General features: G+C 38.7%; 1 protein-coding gene across 1 annotated transcript; it reads right to left on the bottom strand.

The window, feature by feature from the left end:
- Positions 1-4,896: 4,896 nt before the first annotated feature.
- On the bottom strand, positions 4,897-16,669 carry LOC118688533 (pancreatic lipase-related protein 2-like). The gene is given in 12 exon segments (XM_054515678.1): positions 4,897-5,064; positions 6,255-6,423; positions 7,443-7,554; positions 8,169-8,298; positions 9,222-9,337; positions 11,565-11,687; positions 11,777-11,896; positions 12,629-12,737; positions 13,237-13,371; positions 14,235-14,360; positions 15,339-15,493; positions 16,621-16,669. Coding segments are annotated over 12 exon segments (1,512 nt in total).
- Between the last annotated feature and the right edge of the window lie 526 nt (positions 16,670-17,195).

Here is a 17,195-nt window from a genome sequence, read left to right as displayed (position 1 = left end):
GGACATCTTTGTGTGGCAATCAGACCCCTTTGAAACATTTTTAAGGGGACCAGGATTTCTGGATATGCTCAAATATTTTGCTGTTCTTTCCACAGAGTCAGTCTTGGTGTGTGAGTGCTGAAACAGTGCCACTGAGTTTCACTGTCTGTGTATTTCAGAGTATTTTTAATCACACTGGTGTGATTAAATTAATGTAGGCTAGTACAACAAATCAGAATTAATAGAAAAAGTAATTTCTAACCCATATTGTAGGCTTTTGAGGTGTAGCTCCTTTTAGGAATGGTCATTTTTTCTGGGCCTGTTTCTATGTCTTAAAACAGATTTTAGTAGACAGGAGGAAAAGTCTGGCTTTTGCAGCTGCCTCTGACAATGAGCAAGTGAACATATCTAGTGGTTTTATAAATGTCAGCTTGAGAATTATCAAGGGCATAAATCCTTTTTGGTAGCAGTGGCATTCACATTGGTAGGAAAAAGAGAATCAAAACACTCACTGAGAATCTTGTTCTCCAAACAAGAATCTCAGAAACTGTGTTTCAAGTGCAGCAATATATAAATTACCATGGCTTTCATAGAAGGATAAGTGTATAAAACTGTGAAAGCAACTTTTTCTTGTTCTCATTTCAATTTTAGATTGAAGATGGTTAATGAATGTCTTAGCTTGGGTGGAGGTCATCTGGGAGCAGCTTTGTGTATTCCATCCTGTAGAGAATTGCTAGTATGTATAAAAAAAGACCACTCAGCTGATTGGAGAATTTACCTGCAGTATTTGAGTGGCAGAGCCAAGAATAAGAGATGTGCTTCATATTTCTATTGTTTAACTCCAGTGTTTTCTTTCTGGTCAAGTGAAAATCAAATTTTAAATTGAATTGAGACAAACTCAATTTACCTTAGTGTATCCTTTCCAGTATCACACAGCAGCAAATAAAAGAATGTTTTGGAACTTATAAATATTTATGATTTTCCACAATACATGCTGGCTGTTAATTAAATCACTCAAAGCAAGCAAAGCTAATATTAACTATTGGTTTTGTGAGCTGGAGATTTATGGAGTATAGTATTTGAAGCAAATAGCACTAGAAAAGGGAGTTTTAGAGGCAGATGATGAAAGTAACCCAAGGCAGAGGGGAGACCTTAGGGACAGCCAGATTTTCTTCACAAGTAATGGGCAGAATTAAAGGGAAGAGGTTCATTATTCTGAATGCTTTATCTCCTATTAATGCTGCAGTATTGAACTTATTTGAACAAATCAGGTGAGATAAAGGGAATAACTATAGATTTGCCTTGGAAATTGAAGGTAGATGCAAATCTTGAATATGCATTTTGATAAAAGCGTAGCTCTGAGCAGCTCACCGACAGCCCAGTGGCTCAGAACAAAGCTAATCCTCTAGAGCTCTGAACATCAACACTTGGCCCCAAGCTTTCCTAGTGTCACAAAAAAAGGAAGAAACTCTGGGATGACAGCACTGCCAGCCTGTATTTTCACATATTGCTTATGCTTCCTGTGTTGCAAGACCCTTGTGGCAGCTGGGAGAGGTTTGTGCTCCTCACACAGCAACGTGGGCGTGCTCTGTTTGTGCAAGGGCTGGTGATGAGGCATGTTCTTTCTGGAAAATTTTTATATCCTTGATATTTGAAGATAAAGGTTATTGGCTCCGTTTTGTCCTGGAAATATGCCACAGGAATAGATTTGGGCATGCTATCAACTTCTGCTCCCTGATTACTGGAAACAGAGCAACTTAAAGCAGCTTGGAGCACACTTGAAATGACAAAGTCCCTGATACTGTGTAATGACAAAAGGACAATAGGAAAGCCCCAGGTTTTGTAGAGACTCCACCCAGATAGATTTACTGATAGGTCAGAGATAGGCCAGTTGTTTAGTGGCAATTCCAACTCCAGTCAGCGTTGGTTATGGAAGAATAACTCAAATAAACGTTGGGCATGTGCAAAGATTTGGTTTTGCTTCTGTCCCAGCAGCCTGTCCAACAACTGTGAGAACCAGGGCCTTCACAAAATACCCTGACTGCATTAAATTCTCAGAAAAATTACCTTCCAAACGTTGGTTTTTTAGGTTGTCTGTATGACAGATATTTGAGGATTGGAACATATTGTAGGAAAAAAAAAAAAAACAACGAAACAAAGATGAAAGACCAGAAGATCTTGGAAGGCTTATTCCTGCAAATTTTTGGTTATTTTGCAAGGATTTTATCAATGTATTGTCGTGGATTACAGTAGCATGAAAAAAATCTAAAAAGTCACTTATTAAGATAGGATGAAAAGTAGGAAAAGAGAAACTGCCCAATCTGAATGCTGAAGTCTCTGTCTATTATTCCAGTTAGTTAATTTCTATTATTGTTGTTATATTAATTCTGGGCTCACAAACATTTAGGAGGGTCATTTTGATAGGCTGTGATTTTGGAAAGAAGAGAAACTACTGTGCTATGCAGTAGAGTATTTTATTTTTGTTATCAGAGAATTCTGACAAAAATGGCCCTTGTTGTCTCCTCAGCACACCTGCACATATGCCTTTATGACAAATATGTTTTCTTCCAAAATTATTTTTCTGTCACATATAAAGTACATAAAGATAATGTGAGTGGACCAGATAGTTCATATTTTGGATTGCTAATTGTTGCTGTCCCCTTTTCCAGAAAAGGCTTGAGAGGTTTGTGTAGTTGTTTTATGTTACCCCATTGTCAAAAGAGTGCCATGAGAGAGCAAAGTGGCTGAGGCTGAAAGCTTCATAATGGCTTTCTTTTCAATTTACCTTTGGCATAATTTTTGTAGTGAACACATGTTTAAGGAGTATAAAATTAAATTTGTATTGTAATTCTGAAGCACTTATAATTTGGCACAATATTTAAATGATGTGAAAGACAGAATGCAAATCATAGTATGTCCTTTAAATCCCTGCAGAAATGAGGCATGTTTGATATTAAAAAGCACTACCTTTCCACATGACAGCCAAACATATGGAGTGGTGTGTCTCACTCGACATTTTAAAGATTCAATTTAAATTGTTCTGAAAAGATGGCTTACCTTATTTTAAAGATATGAAAGAATTGCCTGTCCAGACATTTGTCAAAGGCAGATTTTCTCATGAAATATCAAACCCTTGCATTATTTGGACTAGCACCATTAATATGAAGAGATAGTATCCAAAAATTTCATAGTAGGAAGAATTTAAAATTTTTATATACAAGAAAAAAGGAGGGAGATTATTTGCCACCAGCAACACACAGGTTCTGTCCGTGTGGGTTTTTTCACCTTTATTTCATAAAAATAAATCTCTCCTGTTCTGTCTAAAAATGTATTAGCAAAAGAACGGCAGTGTTGATGTCTACTATACCAAAGAATAAAAGCTAACTCAAGAAATAGCATATGACAAGACAAGGGGAAGAAATTAATGCAATGTTCTAGTTTTAGCTGAAAAAGTTGGGTGAGAAAATGCAGTTTTAAGTGCTCTAATCAGCTGTACAACATTGTCAGCAGCCTGAATGGACTGTCACAGTTTGTCCGAACCCTGTAATGTCAGAACACAGAAATCTATAGCTTAAAATTAAGCAAAATGAAACTTGTATTCTTGAAAGAATATGATTTATTATTCATAAAAACCTCAAATGAGTTTTTAGAATTGCAAAAGGAGCACAGTCAAGTATGGAGGTAGGAGAGGATGGGCTTTAAAGAAGCCTTGAGTCCAACAGGACTTTGTTTCCTTCCTGTGAGGAGTGATGCCTTACATGGCACTGATCACACTCCTGTGTGTGCCATAAAACCCAGGTTTTTGTGATCCTGAGGAAAATATTTACATTTATTTTGCTTCAGTTCCTGACTGTAAGAAAGGCAATAGAATAGAGTCCCCTTAATTTGTGCAACTCTGGGGCAGAGAGCCATGCATGGTTTATGGAGGATGTTCAAGATGTTGTAATTACCAGTTACAGATATTTCCAAACTGTGTAGAAGTACCTGGGGCTTTTTTATATCTCCAGGGGAGCACAGGAGAGGGAAGCCCCTTCTTGCTCAAGAAGGGAATCTTGCCAAGAAGTTTCCTTAAAGGGAAAAGAAGGATGAATTTCCTGCTGAAGGTGGTTTCTGGTCCCACCCTGCTCGTGGGGAGATGATAAATAAAGGGTACTTTTGAGAAGGCAGACACCTGATTTATCAAATATCCTGAGCAAGCTCCTTCAGCAAACTGCACAGGAGGTGACAGGGTTCTGACATCTCAAAAGTATTGCTGCATCATTTGAAACACACCTGTTCATCAGCCACATTCAGCCTTGTGTAACACCCCAACACCTTCTGGGGAACCTCACTGGGAGCATTCTGCAACAGCTGGCTGGCAGCATGGGACACCACAGAATTGCCCAATGTGATTGATACACTCCATTTCTGCACCCAAATGATAAACCTCACATCAGAGGCAGAAATCTGTTGCGTGCCTCAGACAGCAGCTGGTAATTAAAAAATGAAAGAATTTTTGTGGGTAGCCTGTGTTGAAACAAAGGAACTTTAGCTTATTTTGGCTGATGCTGATAGCTCTTAGTGGTCTGGTTTTGCTGACCAGTACAATCAAAGTGCTGACAAATTTGGAGTGGCAGTGCTAACCCAAATGATGTAGCTCAAGTCTGACTTCAGCATTTTCACAAAGGCAAAGTAGAGGTGGAAAATTCAGTTTCACTCGCAAAGAGAAAATAGTTTCTTGTTGAAGGCTTCCAGAAAATTCAAGTTCCTCAGTAGTACAATGCAGTTTTGATAAGGAGATGCCTGTTTCAGGTATAGAAAAGAGTCCAGCTGGTTATTAGTAACATATGTGTTTTCTGTCATTGTAACCATAGTTCACAGGAGTGTAGCTGCCTTGCTTGGAGAAAAGGTGACAGCACTAACTTGGAAATTGAGCTTTCATAGAGGGCTGGACTCAAAGTCTGTTGAAGGAGCCTCGTTAACCCTTTGTTGTTGCCTGCAGGGTCCTCCTGCAGCTGGTGAGGGTTGGGCATTCCTGGCCCTCAGCAAAGAGCCAGGGCTTGCCACATGCTGGGCTGCACAGTTCCACACCCACAGAACACAGACCTGGCAAGGGGAGAGAGTTAAAGGAAACACTTGTCAGTAAAATGGGACATTTTCAAGGCAGCTAGCCAACATAATTAATACAAACCCTGGGTTTATTTCATGTTAGGCCAAAGCATACGTTCCAGTAGACTGAGAACATAGAGTGTGTTATCAATTTTTTTTTTAAGACTTACTAGTTCTCGACTAATTATTAACTTTAGGATGTGTTTGCCTTTTTGATCAGGCTCCCTTAGCATTTTCATTTGGAATAGGAGTGTGCTTTTGAAGGGAATTGCTCCCTCCATTTCTCCCACTTACCACACTTTGGTTTACATGACAGAGTGGGATGTGTTGGAACCCTGGATGCTGAGAATTTTAGACTTTCTGTGCCTGAGAGGCTCTGACTCCCAAAAGAACACTATATTTGACCTGAGGCCATGGAGAAGGCTTCCAAACACTATATTTGACCTGAGGCCATGGAGAAGGCTTCCAGAATGGAATGATAGAACTGGGATTGTGGGTGTGTAGTTTGAATAGAAGTGTGTAATGTCATATGGTGGAAAACTTAAGAGTTTAAGGTTTTAGAACGTAGTAATATATATATAAAGCAAGATGGAGGTTTTGGGGCAGAGGTTGGTCCTTCTTCTTGTCCATGGATTTGGGTGGTTTTGTGTAATTGGATAGTAAAGTTCGTATTGTGGGCCATGGGTGATTGGTTATTGTTAAAAATAATTTAGGTGTAATTTCTTAATTGGACAGTTTATCCTTGAAATACCTTGTAGGGAGAGCTACTCTGCCATTTTTTACCTTGTTAAAGTACTGTAGAACTCACAGCTTGTGAGATTGTAACATAGATAAGAATGAATAAACATCTGAGTCCAAACAAGAAATACCATCTAGCGATTTAATCCTGACCTTGGCAGAAAAGAAGCAAAGAATCCATCAAGGTGGATGCATAAACTGGATTAATTTTGGTTAAAACTAAACAAGAGGTATTTTCCAAAAGTGTATCTAAAGTCCTGCAGATGGCAGTGGCTGCCAGGCCCATTGGCTCGGGCTGGAGTCAGCATGAAGCACCCTGCCCAGGCAGGGACAGGGCTGAACCCTGCAGAGCTGTTTCTGTGTGCTGTGCTATGTGCCGTGGAGAGCTGGGCACATGAAAATGCTATTTAGGAGAAAAACTTCTACATTTACATCATTAGATTGTGTACTTACATATTCCTGTTTTCCCCCGATATTATTCTGACTTCTTCAGCTCCCATGCAGCCTCTGTCTGCATGACCTATTTGCTTTTTCCAGAGAAACTCAACTTTTGAAATGTTCCCAGAAATTTCTGTATCAATGTAGTTCAAGTATGTGTTGCCTGGTTTGAAAGTTCCCCTGCCAAAAGAAAACCACAGAAGTGATGCTCAATGTTCTACACAAATGAGGGGGAAACGAAAACTTGACTATAGGGAATAAGGGAGATGAGCTGAGGGGTGCCGTGGGAGTTGGGGCTTTGAATACTAGTGCTGGAATTTTATGAGCTTTTTTTATAGTTTTGCTGAAATTCCTGTGCCTTTCAGGATGAAAACACTTATCATTTAGCTCAGCCTTTGTCAGTATCACCATGATTTATTCTATACATTACTTTTGAAAAATAAGATCTATCTTCAAATAAATCCAAGTCAAAAAGTTCTCTCAGTGTTTCTGGTTGCTCTCAACCAAGAAGGAAATTGAAAATTATAGTTTACATTTGTGCCTTCTGTGCTATCACTGTTCACTCTAACAAAACACAAATTGCAAATGTGACATTAACATTGAAATTATCTGTGAGTTTATTGCTGCAGTGGTGTATTTATAACCAAAGGTACTCCTGGTACAGACCAGTAATGAGGCTGTGTTCAAACACAGAGGAGGTTGGTTTTGTAATATTGAAGCTGGGTTGCTGACCAGCATCTATTTATTGAAATTTAAATTCCCATTTACTGGAAAAGGCCAGGCTGAGTGGACAGGAATCCCACATTCCAGCACAATTCATGGGCAAGCTGCAACTTTCTTATTCACATATTCCCCAGAGGAGGGGATAATTGGATGACTGTACATCTCTGAGCTCTTTGTATTCTCAGAGATCACCAAATCGTGCTTGAGTCCAGCAGCAGCCACAGAGCTCTTGCCCACTTTGCTGGGCTAACATCAACCTCAGAAAACAAAAGAAAATACAGAGCAAGAGGGACCAGCAAACAGATTTTTACCACAGTCTGCAGCACAGGGAACTTCCATCACTTATCAGCTGCTTTTATTACCAGTATAAATCACAGACCACACAGAACAAGGCGACACATGTGAGAGAAGCTGTGGGTACATTCCATGTGCTAACAGTGACAGAGCCACGTCTCCAACAGCCACATTAAACTTACTTGTCAATGGTATATTTTTTTCTGAAGCCATTAGTTCCAGTCAAGGCTACATCTATATTTCCCTTCATGGTTTCTGTTGCACATACTTTAACATGTATTTCCTTTCGCCAGCCTTGGGAAGCAAAATCAAATGGATTACAGTTGTAAGGAGATTTCTTTCCTAAGGGTTAAATTTCTTATATGTTTCAGTGTCTCTAAGAGAGAGAAAAGGATTGCACAAACATGCTTGTAAGCAAAAAACACCTCTGACAAATTGCAGTTCATTTATTAATTTTCCTATTTCCCCAGTCCTGTGGCTGTTTCTGCATTAATCACAACTAAAACTGTATTTCTTATTGCTCCCTGCCATTTTGACTTGATGAGCTTGGCAAAAATATCCTGAAATGCTCCAGTTTTATAAATTTTGCCAATAAAAACAATGCAACATTTTAAAATTTGAAACTATGCATTTCCAGCATAAAATTCCTCCCAATTTCAGCTTTATAGAATTTTTGAAGTCATCATGTAATAACCAAGTTTAACCCAAGGGTGAGCATCATTTGATCTATTTTTACAATTATCTCAGCTTTCCCAAATAATGCTGGTACTGCATGTTCCTAACACCTAAAATTCTGGATGTTTTATTGAGTGCAACTCATTAACTGCAGCAGCTCTGCAGAAGTGTAAGGTCCTTTTTCACACATAATTCATTGCCATTTTAGAATACACCACAAAATGAGCACTTACGAGCATATGGAGGGGAGGGCCCTGTGTTTAAATAAACCTTTTGCTCTTCTTTTTCAGTTTTATGTAAAAACTTATCAGCATGATGACCCATCAGTGGGCATCCTTCTTCTGGACATGGAAAGCAGTCTCCCTGGGGGGAAAATAAAAATGTGTGTTATAAGACATCATCTATTTAAATCCTACTTCTTGAATTTTAGAAAACTAGGGTATTTCAGCTTTTTCCTAGTTGTTTGTTTGTTTGTTTGTTTGGGTTTTTTGTAGGTCTTTGCTTCTCAGTTAAGATCATATCTTCAGTATTTATCATTGTGGTTGAAAAAGGAGTTGAGGTGGTCAGTCATATTATTTCATCTTGTTGAAAATCAGAGAGAAACAGGTTGGACATCTGGCCTAATTCCTTGTGGTCTTGCAGGGACCATAAGTAAATACCATAAAGAGTGTTGTGCCTTGCTACTTGATCTGTTATGTCCAGGTAATAAATTCATCTTTCATAGGGTCCACTGGAAGGTTTTCTGCTGGTTATAGGATGGATAACCACATTTCCAAGTGGGTCTGGCTGAATATCTCACCCATATGGTAAAAATATTTATGTTTAGGAATACTGGAATTTAGGAAGGTTGGGCTTTCCATCTGGGATTTGTTCTGTCAGCTCTTTATTCCCATGAAGAGCCTTAATGGATTCAATCTACCTGCACAGATCAGACAATCAGATCAAGACCTTGACATCCATTAAAAGAAGGTAAAACAAGATAAGCATGAAAGCAGATTAATTGCAGTGGGAAAAAACAGCTCTGCTGTGTGTAGGTAGTTCAGTATTGATATGTGGGAGGTTCTGTTCAAACTGGTATTTGTAGTCCTTCGGCTATTGGTGCATTTGATGAAAAAAGGCAAAATTATCATTATCACTTCTCCATTGTGAAATTGCTTGGCTTTGGGTATGATCTGGTTCTGAATGTCCCCTGTGCTCATATCCCATGATCCCAAGTGTAGAAGTTGTCCCAGGAATTATTAGAAGAAGAAGGGCAGGGCTCAGATAAATCCATACCTGGCACTTACCAACACAAACTCTCGATATGTGTCACACTGGTAGCCAACAAATCCATTTGGAGTGATGATGCTCTCAGCATAATACCTGAGACTTCTTTTATGTCCACATCCAAAAGATCTGTATGCTGGGGAAAAAAACAAACCAACAAAAAACCCAACAGGTAAAAAGTGGTTAAAGCAATAAACTAACATAAAGTCCATGCCAAAGAAACATCTTGGGGTATCTTTTCCTCAAAAGCACTTGCACATATAGTGATGTCTCAGGTAAAAGAAATAACAATGATTAAAAGACATTTAAATTGTGCATTATTTGGTTTTGTAGTAAGACAGTGTACTTATGCCTACATATATTATTTTCTGTTGGAAAGAGGTAGTTTTTAACAGAGGTGGAGATGCACAAGGTGAAAGAAGAAGCATTTGGGAGTGTTCCCCTTTGATATTTCAAAGACTGGAATATTTTATAGCTGCAGTTTTTGTAAAGCATACAGGAGTTACAATGAAGTAGTTTCCCTTTTCTTACAGTTATCACAACATGGTATTCTGCAAAATCACAGTTTCCACTAATTTCTAGAATTAAAAGTAATTTTAGCAATTATTATGAATTCAGTGGCTTTTGGTGTTTTTAAGCACTATAAAATCTGAAGTCATTTGATAGCAATTCTGTAAAATCCTCTGAAAAGCAGGATATTTGGCAGCATGTCTTTGGTTTTGTCAGAACTCTTTGAAACAAGTACTTTTCCCCATCACACTGAAATTTATAAGTAGCCAGTAAGGAAAAAAGGAAGTGCTATTTGGGTTACATTTACATGTCCCTTATAGGCAAATGTTATCTTCCTTGATTCCGAGGTCTCTCCTATATCAGTAATCCATATACTCAAGTTAGGTTGTTTGTATAAAAATGGGTTTTATTCCACTTGAGCATGTGGTGGGGGCTCACCAAACGTCAGGGGCAAGTCTGGGAGGCACTGAAGTAGTTGCAGACTAGCACAGGTTGTAGTGAAATCAAAATTTCCCCCAATGGCAATGTTTATGCATCTTAAAGATAGACCAGCTGGTGTTGACCAGTTGACACATTGTTCTTTCCATAAGAAAAGAAAAGAAACTCCACACTAAAATCTCTTTGAAAAGTCCTTGTTGTCTGTTTTTCTTGGAAATAATCTGCATCATCAATGCTTCCTGAGTATGTTTTCTTAGTAGCTCCTTCTTTAATTCAGAAAGGTTTGTGCTTTTAAACCCTCAGCTCTTACAGCTGGCTCAATTTATGTTAGTGGCAAATTCACTTAACACCTATAGTCTTTCTATTGCATCTAAAACTGTAGGGAAAAAGTCACTAAATATTATGTCTAAAGCACTTAATACATAAAAGCACTACATAAATGTAAACATTAGCAAACAATAGAGAGGTTACCAAACAAAGTAAGGTTTAACCAAGAAGAGGGAGTTAAGGCTGTCTCTATTTTTCAAGAGCTCCTTGAACAACCAACTCCATCTGCTCGTGTTCAATAGAGTTGAGTTTCTCCTTCATGACAAAACATTGCAAAGAGCCTTTTGAAATGTCTCTGGAAAAATATTTAATTTTTTTTATTTAAATGCAGACATTTTTATGCATTCCAGTTGGAAAGTGTTTTTGTTCCAAGTGACTTTGAGCACAGCCAGATTTCAGTTTTCTTTGTTACTAAGTTCTTGACCAGTTCTAAGGGAGAGCATTTTTGAAAGCAAATTATTTAACTAGTGGTAGGGATTTCAAACCATTTAGCTGTGAAATATAGATGTTCTCATTTCTGTAGGTTAGGATCAGAAGACAGGATTTTGTGGATCTATTGTACTGGATCCCAGGGTAATTCTGATTAATGGGCCAATTTTCTTTGAAGAACTACTAATGGAGCAGTCATTTTATCATCTTTTATATTTCTGACCTTGGACTGTTCTCTTTGAAGAGACTAAAGCTTGATGGCATGCATGAATCCCACTAATATTGGGAGTAATATCTTCCTAGGGAGAAGGAGAGCTCAAGATTTTAAAATACTCATTTTTGAATTATCCATGGATGAAATTTTACCAATCCTTCATATGAAGAATTCCCACTGAGTTCAGCCTGTCAGCACAGTGGCAGGCTTTTAGAAAGCTTGTGATGCACATTTTTGCATGCTTTAACTGAAGTTTTCATCTAGATTTTGTCTTGTTTAGTATAAAAGAAAATTGGAGGGTATTTCAGAGGCAACTTTAAATGTTCCATTTTTGAGTATTGTCTTCCTATCCCAAATCTGAACTATATAAAGGTCTTACCTTATCCTAGCCTTTGTTTCTACCTGTAACTTATAATGAGGTATTACTTCTTTAAAATGTATTTACCTCTCATCAGGTCGTTGATATCCCGAGTTGCAGGAGGCACACGAAGCTGCTTGCATCCTGGCATCTTCTTCCCACCATTTGGGTAAAAATCCAGGTGGCCACAAGTCTGAAGAATCCCTGGAGCTGAAATGCACAATGGATCCTGGCAGATCAATCCCAGGTGTTCTGTAGCCAACCTGTGTGCCGATGGCAGCCTTTCAATGAAAACTTACCAAAGTCAAAGAAAAGGTGACCAGCATGAGTGTGAATTATATCAACAAATTTTGCATCTGAAGGATCCAGCCTAACCATTGTGGGAGTGTACTGGAAAAGGGGCCCAGCTGGATCCAAACCTAAATGAATGGAGATACATCTGATTGAGTAAATAATACTCTCTGTATATCACCGCACACAGGTTATGTATGCTATATATATGATTACATTTCTGCCTTTACATAAAAAAAATCCATTTTGTGGTCCACAGCTGGAAAAACAGGCAGGGTATTAATAGAAATCTGTCTGAAGGCATTGCAGCACAGTAAAATGGTGATGGCTGCTCGGCTTACTTTTGGGAACAATGATATAAGAGGTTTGGTTTATTGGGATTTTTTAATCATTTTATTGAAAAATATGAAATCTTCATATGTTACTCTGAGCACGTAGATTTATTTATGAATTTTTATTTGGCAAGAAGTCTATTTTTATTTCCAGAATATCTTGGTTGAAAATGGTATCCCTTCACTTCAGTGTCAGTGAGGTCTCTTTGGAGATAAGAACACAGCTCTGACTCCAGTTTCCCTGAACTGCTCATGTGACTGCTCAGTCATGGCTTAGACAAAGCAATGCCTATGCAGAGAAAAGAGCTGACTGGGAGAGAAGGAAAGCAGAAAATAACGAGTTTTTAGAAGAAAGCAATGTGTGACTGTGTCACGACTTGTGTGCCACCATGCTGGCTGGACACTGTTATTTATGACAGAGCAGCACATTGCATTCTGTATTGTATTTTTATAAAGCAGAAATGATTCTTCAGTTCTCTTTAAGTTGCATGAAAATATAAAGTTTTATCAGCTGAATAGCTGCAGTACCTGTTATTCTTCCAATGCCAGGCTTCCTTCTCCCTGCCTCCCCTGCAACGTGTGCTCCAAGGCTGTGGCCGATGAAATGGATGTTGGCAGGAGAGTAGCCATACTCCTTCTGTGAAGGTTTATGGAAAGGAGAAAAAAGCAGTGTGGGTATACAAGTGACACTGCAGCATGTCCCTGTGCAGTGCCAGGACATGGCCAGGTCACTGGGCAGTGGAGATGAGTGTTCTGGTGGAAAGTCACAGTTCTGGGTGATGGGATCTCTACCTAAAGAGAAGCAATTCCCCAATCATCCCACCCCTCTTCATTTTCAGGGTGTTCATGGCTATTTACCTCTTATCCCAATACACTAAATCTAGGGGATTTAATTTTTCATTTCAGATTTTCAAACCTTTTGAACTGCTGAAAATTCATGTTAGTTTTTCAAAATCAATTATGACGCTAAAGCAAGTATTTTTATTTGTGCGGGATTAAAGCCCTTCTTTAATAACATTTGGACCTGCTTTACTGGGTACTTCTTGTTCTTCCTGGCTCTATTGAATCAAACCTAAAGGTGCCACTCTGAGCACAACATTTATGTGGACTGTGCACGTGCCAGGGATATTTTTTACCTCGAGGAAGTTCACCAGGTACTCCAGCTCGGCCCCCACAACACGGACGTTGTTGACGGCGTCCGTGTACAGACCACTGGAGCCACCCCTCCAGTCTGTCAAAATGCAGTTCACATCTTCAGAGTGAAACATGAACTGGTGGAGAACAGGAAAAGAACCGAGGAGAAGGGAACAGCCATTAATTACAACTGTAGCAGGGCACTTGTAAACTGTATTTTGTTTTGTTTGTGTGACTGCTGATGACACATCTCTAGTAATTCCTACTGATGCTGAAGATCAACACAAGGAGGCAGAGTGGAACCAGTGATTAGAGGACGCCCACAAGCTTCCTTCAGCTCTTCTTCCATTCCAGATGCCTTGGTTGGCTCTAAGGTACCAACTTCTCTTAATGACAGTACCCATGTTACCAAAATATGTACAAGCATTATCCTTCAAAATGTTTATGCTTGAATCATCTAAAAGAATTCTCAAATTTGTGCTTGAATTGTTCAGCCCTGAATTTCATAGATTATAACAAAAATATTCTATTTAGACATTTCTACCAATAGAACTTTCTGATTTTGTATTTTATTCTGAAATAATTTCATTTTTGGAATGTGCCAGAGTAGAATGAAACCAATCTGCTGAACAAAGCCTTTTGGTTTTATTAGATCAAATGTGTCACTCAAACTGACACGTTTATTGTGACCTTTTGCTGAGGTGAGAAAACTCACTCTTTTTTCTCCCTTTATTATTGGCAAGGAATTGAAAAATCAATTTATTATAGCTTTCCCTGAGGAGGCGAATGCAGCAAAAGGGCATTAAGGAGCAGGCTGAAGTGCACTATACTCCTAGCCAGGAACAAGACAGTGGTCATGTTGGGCTTCAACCTGACTTTTGTGCTCCCTGAATTAACAAGAGAACAGAGGTGCAAATTTTACATGGGAATTTAAAGCCAGATGTGGATATTTAGAATTTCAAATACAAGCAACATGACTATTAAAAATAGTTGTACCTACCCTGCAGATGCTTGTTATCCAGGGGAGATCTGCTCCAGCAAGGTGGCCGTGGATAATGAAACGAGTTTTCCTGTGCACTCGGAAATTCGAAGCTTTTATAGTTGAAGGAATTGTAGCTGAAATTTTCTGTGCCAAGAGAACCAAACAACCAACAAACACAACAAGGATGTGACTGTTCCATCCCACTGTGCATGTTGATGAAGGACCGAGTGCCCCAATGGGTAAGGCATAGTTCTAGACCTGGAAAAGATGGGTCTTATTCCTCATTCCTAAACTCCCTTTCAAGTTTCATTTAATCAATTAATCACTTCAACAAATGCTTCACTGCCTCTGGTTAATTGAATTAATGATACTGGCATCTTCTGCAGTGCTTTGTGATATACTGGTACAACATGCCTATGTAAGTACAAGATTTTATCAAACTTGGCAATAGAAATGCAAAGATAGCATCTTCTGAAAGGTATTATGCGGTTGACTTTGAAACTATACCTATTTTTCTTTCTTTTTTCCTTTGAAGATAAGACCTTAATTGCTTCTTTGATATTTGATGGGAAATCCCACCAGGCTTCAAATTCAGAGGCTGTAGGTATTTTTATGTGTATTGAGAAAAAAGACATTATTTTCTTTAAAAGAAATTCTGAGTACTAGCCCTTACATATTTTTTGTTATGGTTTTGTTGACCTAAAAGAAGGGGGATGACCTGCACTAATTAGCAGACATCTCACCTTTGGTGAAAGATTGATTTGTTAAAACCTCATAGGCCCTCAGCTGGAGGAGTTGGGCTTGTTCTGAAGTGACTTAATAAACACCTCACTGATTGTGACTGCCATTTATATAAAACCCCTTAATTCTGGAGCCTTTTACCTGTAATAACTTGTGTTAGAGGGCTGTGATTAATGTATGTTGTAAATATACCTGGCTCCTCAGGGAGCTGAAATGAGGAAAAAGGAAAAAAGATGGAAGAAAATTATCATGTGTCGAATATAGAATTGGAGGTTCTCCCAGCAGTCTTATGAGCAAAATATGTGAGAAAAGAAACCCTCCCTACAATTTATTGAATGTATTGTACACTGTTCTGTATTTAAAAACAAAGCATTTTCTTACTTGGTATTTCACCATGTTATCTCTGGTGTAGAGGAGGAAATTTGTGTTCACAGCATCTGGAGAGCTGGGCAAGCCTGCCAGTTGTCTCCCCGGGATCCCAGCCCATGGGGGGCTGTCTGAAAAGCATCCAAGCCTTTGGTAGCAAACTTCCCTTCCTGGGGTGCACAAAGAAAGAGATATTTCCGTTCTGGGAATGTCACAAGTTCTGCACACGAAGCTGGCAGGAGAGGGTTTACACCAGGAAAGCCAAACAAGCCTGATTTGGATTGGGATGGCACTTCTGAGCATTTTTCATTTAGGGGCTCAGTTTTGCTCGGGTGTTTGAGGCAAGGACTTGAACTTCAGGAGTGGTTCCTGCTGCAAACAGAGGCTGGAGCTCAGCCTGGTGAGCTCAGGATAAGTTTGGTTCAACATATTGTTAACACAGCCCTTGGAACAAGACAATAAAATCTTGATCCAGGGAAGAAGAAATCAGCTTTTGCTGTCAGCACAGAGTAGTCCTTTAAATCAGTCCTAAACTCTAGGGATTATCTAAATTGTTATTTCTTGTGCAACAGCTCATGAGGGAGCCAAAAGAAACCAAAACATTAAAATAGATACTTCTGCTTGCTCCACAATGGACATTAAACATCTCCCTTATTGTTTTCATCACCATAAGATTTTAGTGGAAGCAATAAAGTGGAATCTGAGTGGAAGCCTAGAGCAAAGCACAGCCTCAGGATGTGTGATCTGTGCCTGAAGGACCAGTTTCACAATTTCTATTGTGCCTTTAATACAGTAATGGTGCAAATATGACATGCGGGTGTTGCCATTAATTGTCATCCTTCCACACTGTTATAGCACATCGGTTGTGAAATCCCAATAAATTTTTATTGCTATTGAAAAGTCCATTCTTTCCTGTCATTGAGAGGTATTTTGGACCAAGACTACTTTCTTGTTCTCTGCATAGCACTGTGAAGAGTGGGTGCCTAGGCTCTCATTACCAGGGTTGTAGCTACCATGAGTGATTTCAGGATAGGAAATGTTCTGGAAGAATTTCAGTGTCAATTTGCATATAAAAATACCTTTCTGATTTCCATTCTGTTTACTAGCTGCAAAAACCTTTACAGAATTAAAAAGTAATGAGTTAAATGTGGGAAAGACATGACATGACTCAGTGATCCTAATGAAAAATTATGTTAAATCCATTCCAATGAACAGTTTTTTTCTAGAATATAGATATCCTGGTGTAAGCTGCACATCATTTTTACTCTTTATAGACTTTATTCATGATATGTCTCACCTCTGGCTGCATTGAGAAGAAAAAGAGTAGTGATCCATACTGCAAGCATCTGAAGTGAATAAGAACACAATTCAAACAGAATTGAAATTAGAATCTGGAATTCACCTAAGGGTTCCCTTAACCCATTAAAACCTCTTGAATCTCAGTACTTTAGTCATTTACTCAGTTAGATCCAAAAAAAGCAACTCCTCCTCAAAAATAGTGAGGTTTCAAAAAAATAGCTTTGGGATTATTTCTGTTTGCCATGGAGATTTTGCATGATCAGGAGATCCTCTAGGAATCCTTAAAGATCATCTTTCTGTCCTTGACAAACAGAAACTTTTTTTCTCTGTAGAGGTGCACTTTATGGGCATGAGAATTAAATTCTAACAGGACTTGCAACAACATATTACAGACTGAAATTTGTCCTAGGATTTCATAGAAAAGTTACTCACAGAACTGCCATCAATGATTGCATTTAAAAAAAAAAAAACAACCCAAGAACAAACTTAGTTTGTGCTTATAAATCATACAGATGGTCTTGAAAACTCATTTTGATCACTGCTATCAGCCATGCATGCTTATCAGCCCTCATC

The sequence above is a fragment of the Molothrus ater genome, chromosome 8 (assembly GCF_012460135.2).
Source record: "Molothrus ater isolate BHLD 08-10-18 breed brown headed cowbird chromosome 8, BPBGC_Mater_1.1, whole genome shotgun sequence".
In the NCBI taxonomy this organism is placed as follows: Eukaryota; Metazoa; Chordata; class Aves; order Passeriformes; family Icteridae; genus Molothrus; species Molothrus ater.
The sequence above is the reverse complement of the archived record's forward strand: the minus strand, read 5'-3'. Positions and strand labels throughout refer to the sequence as shown.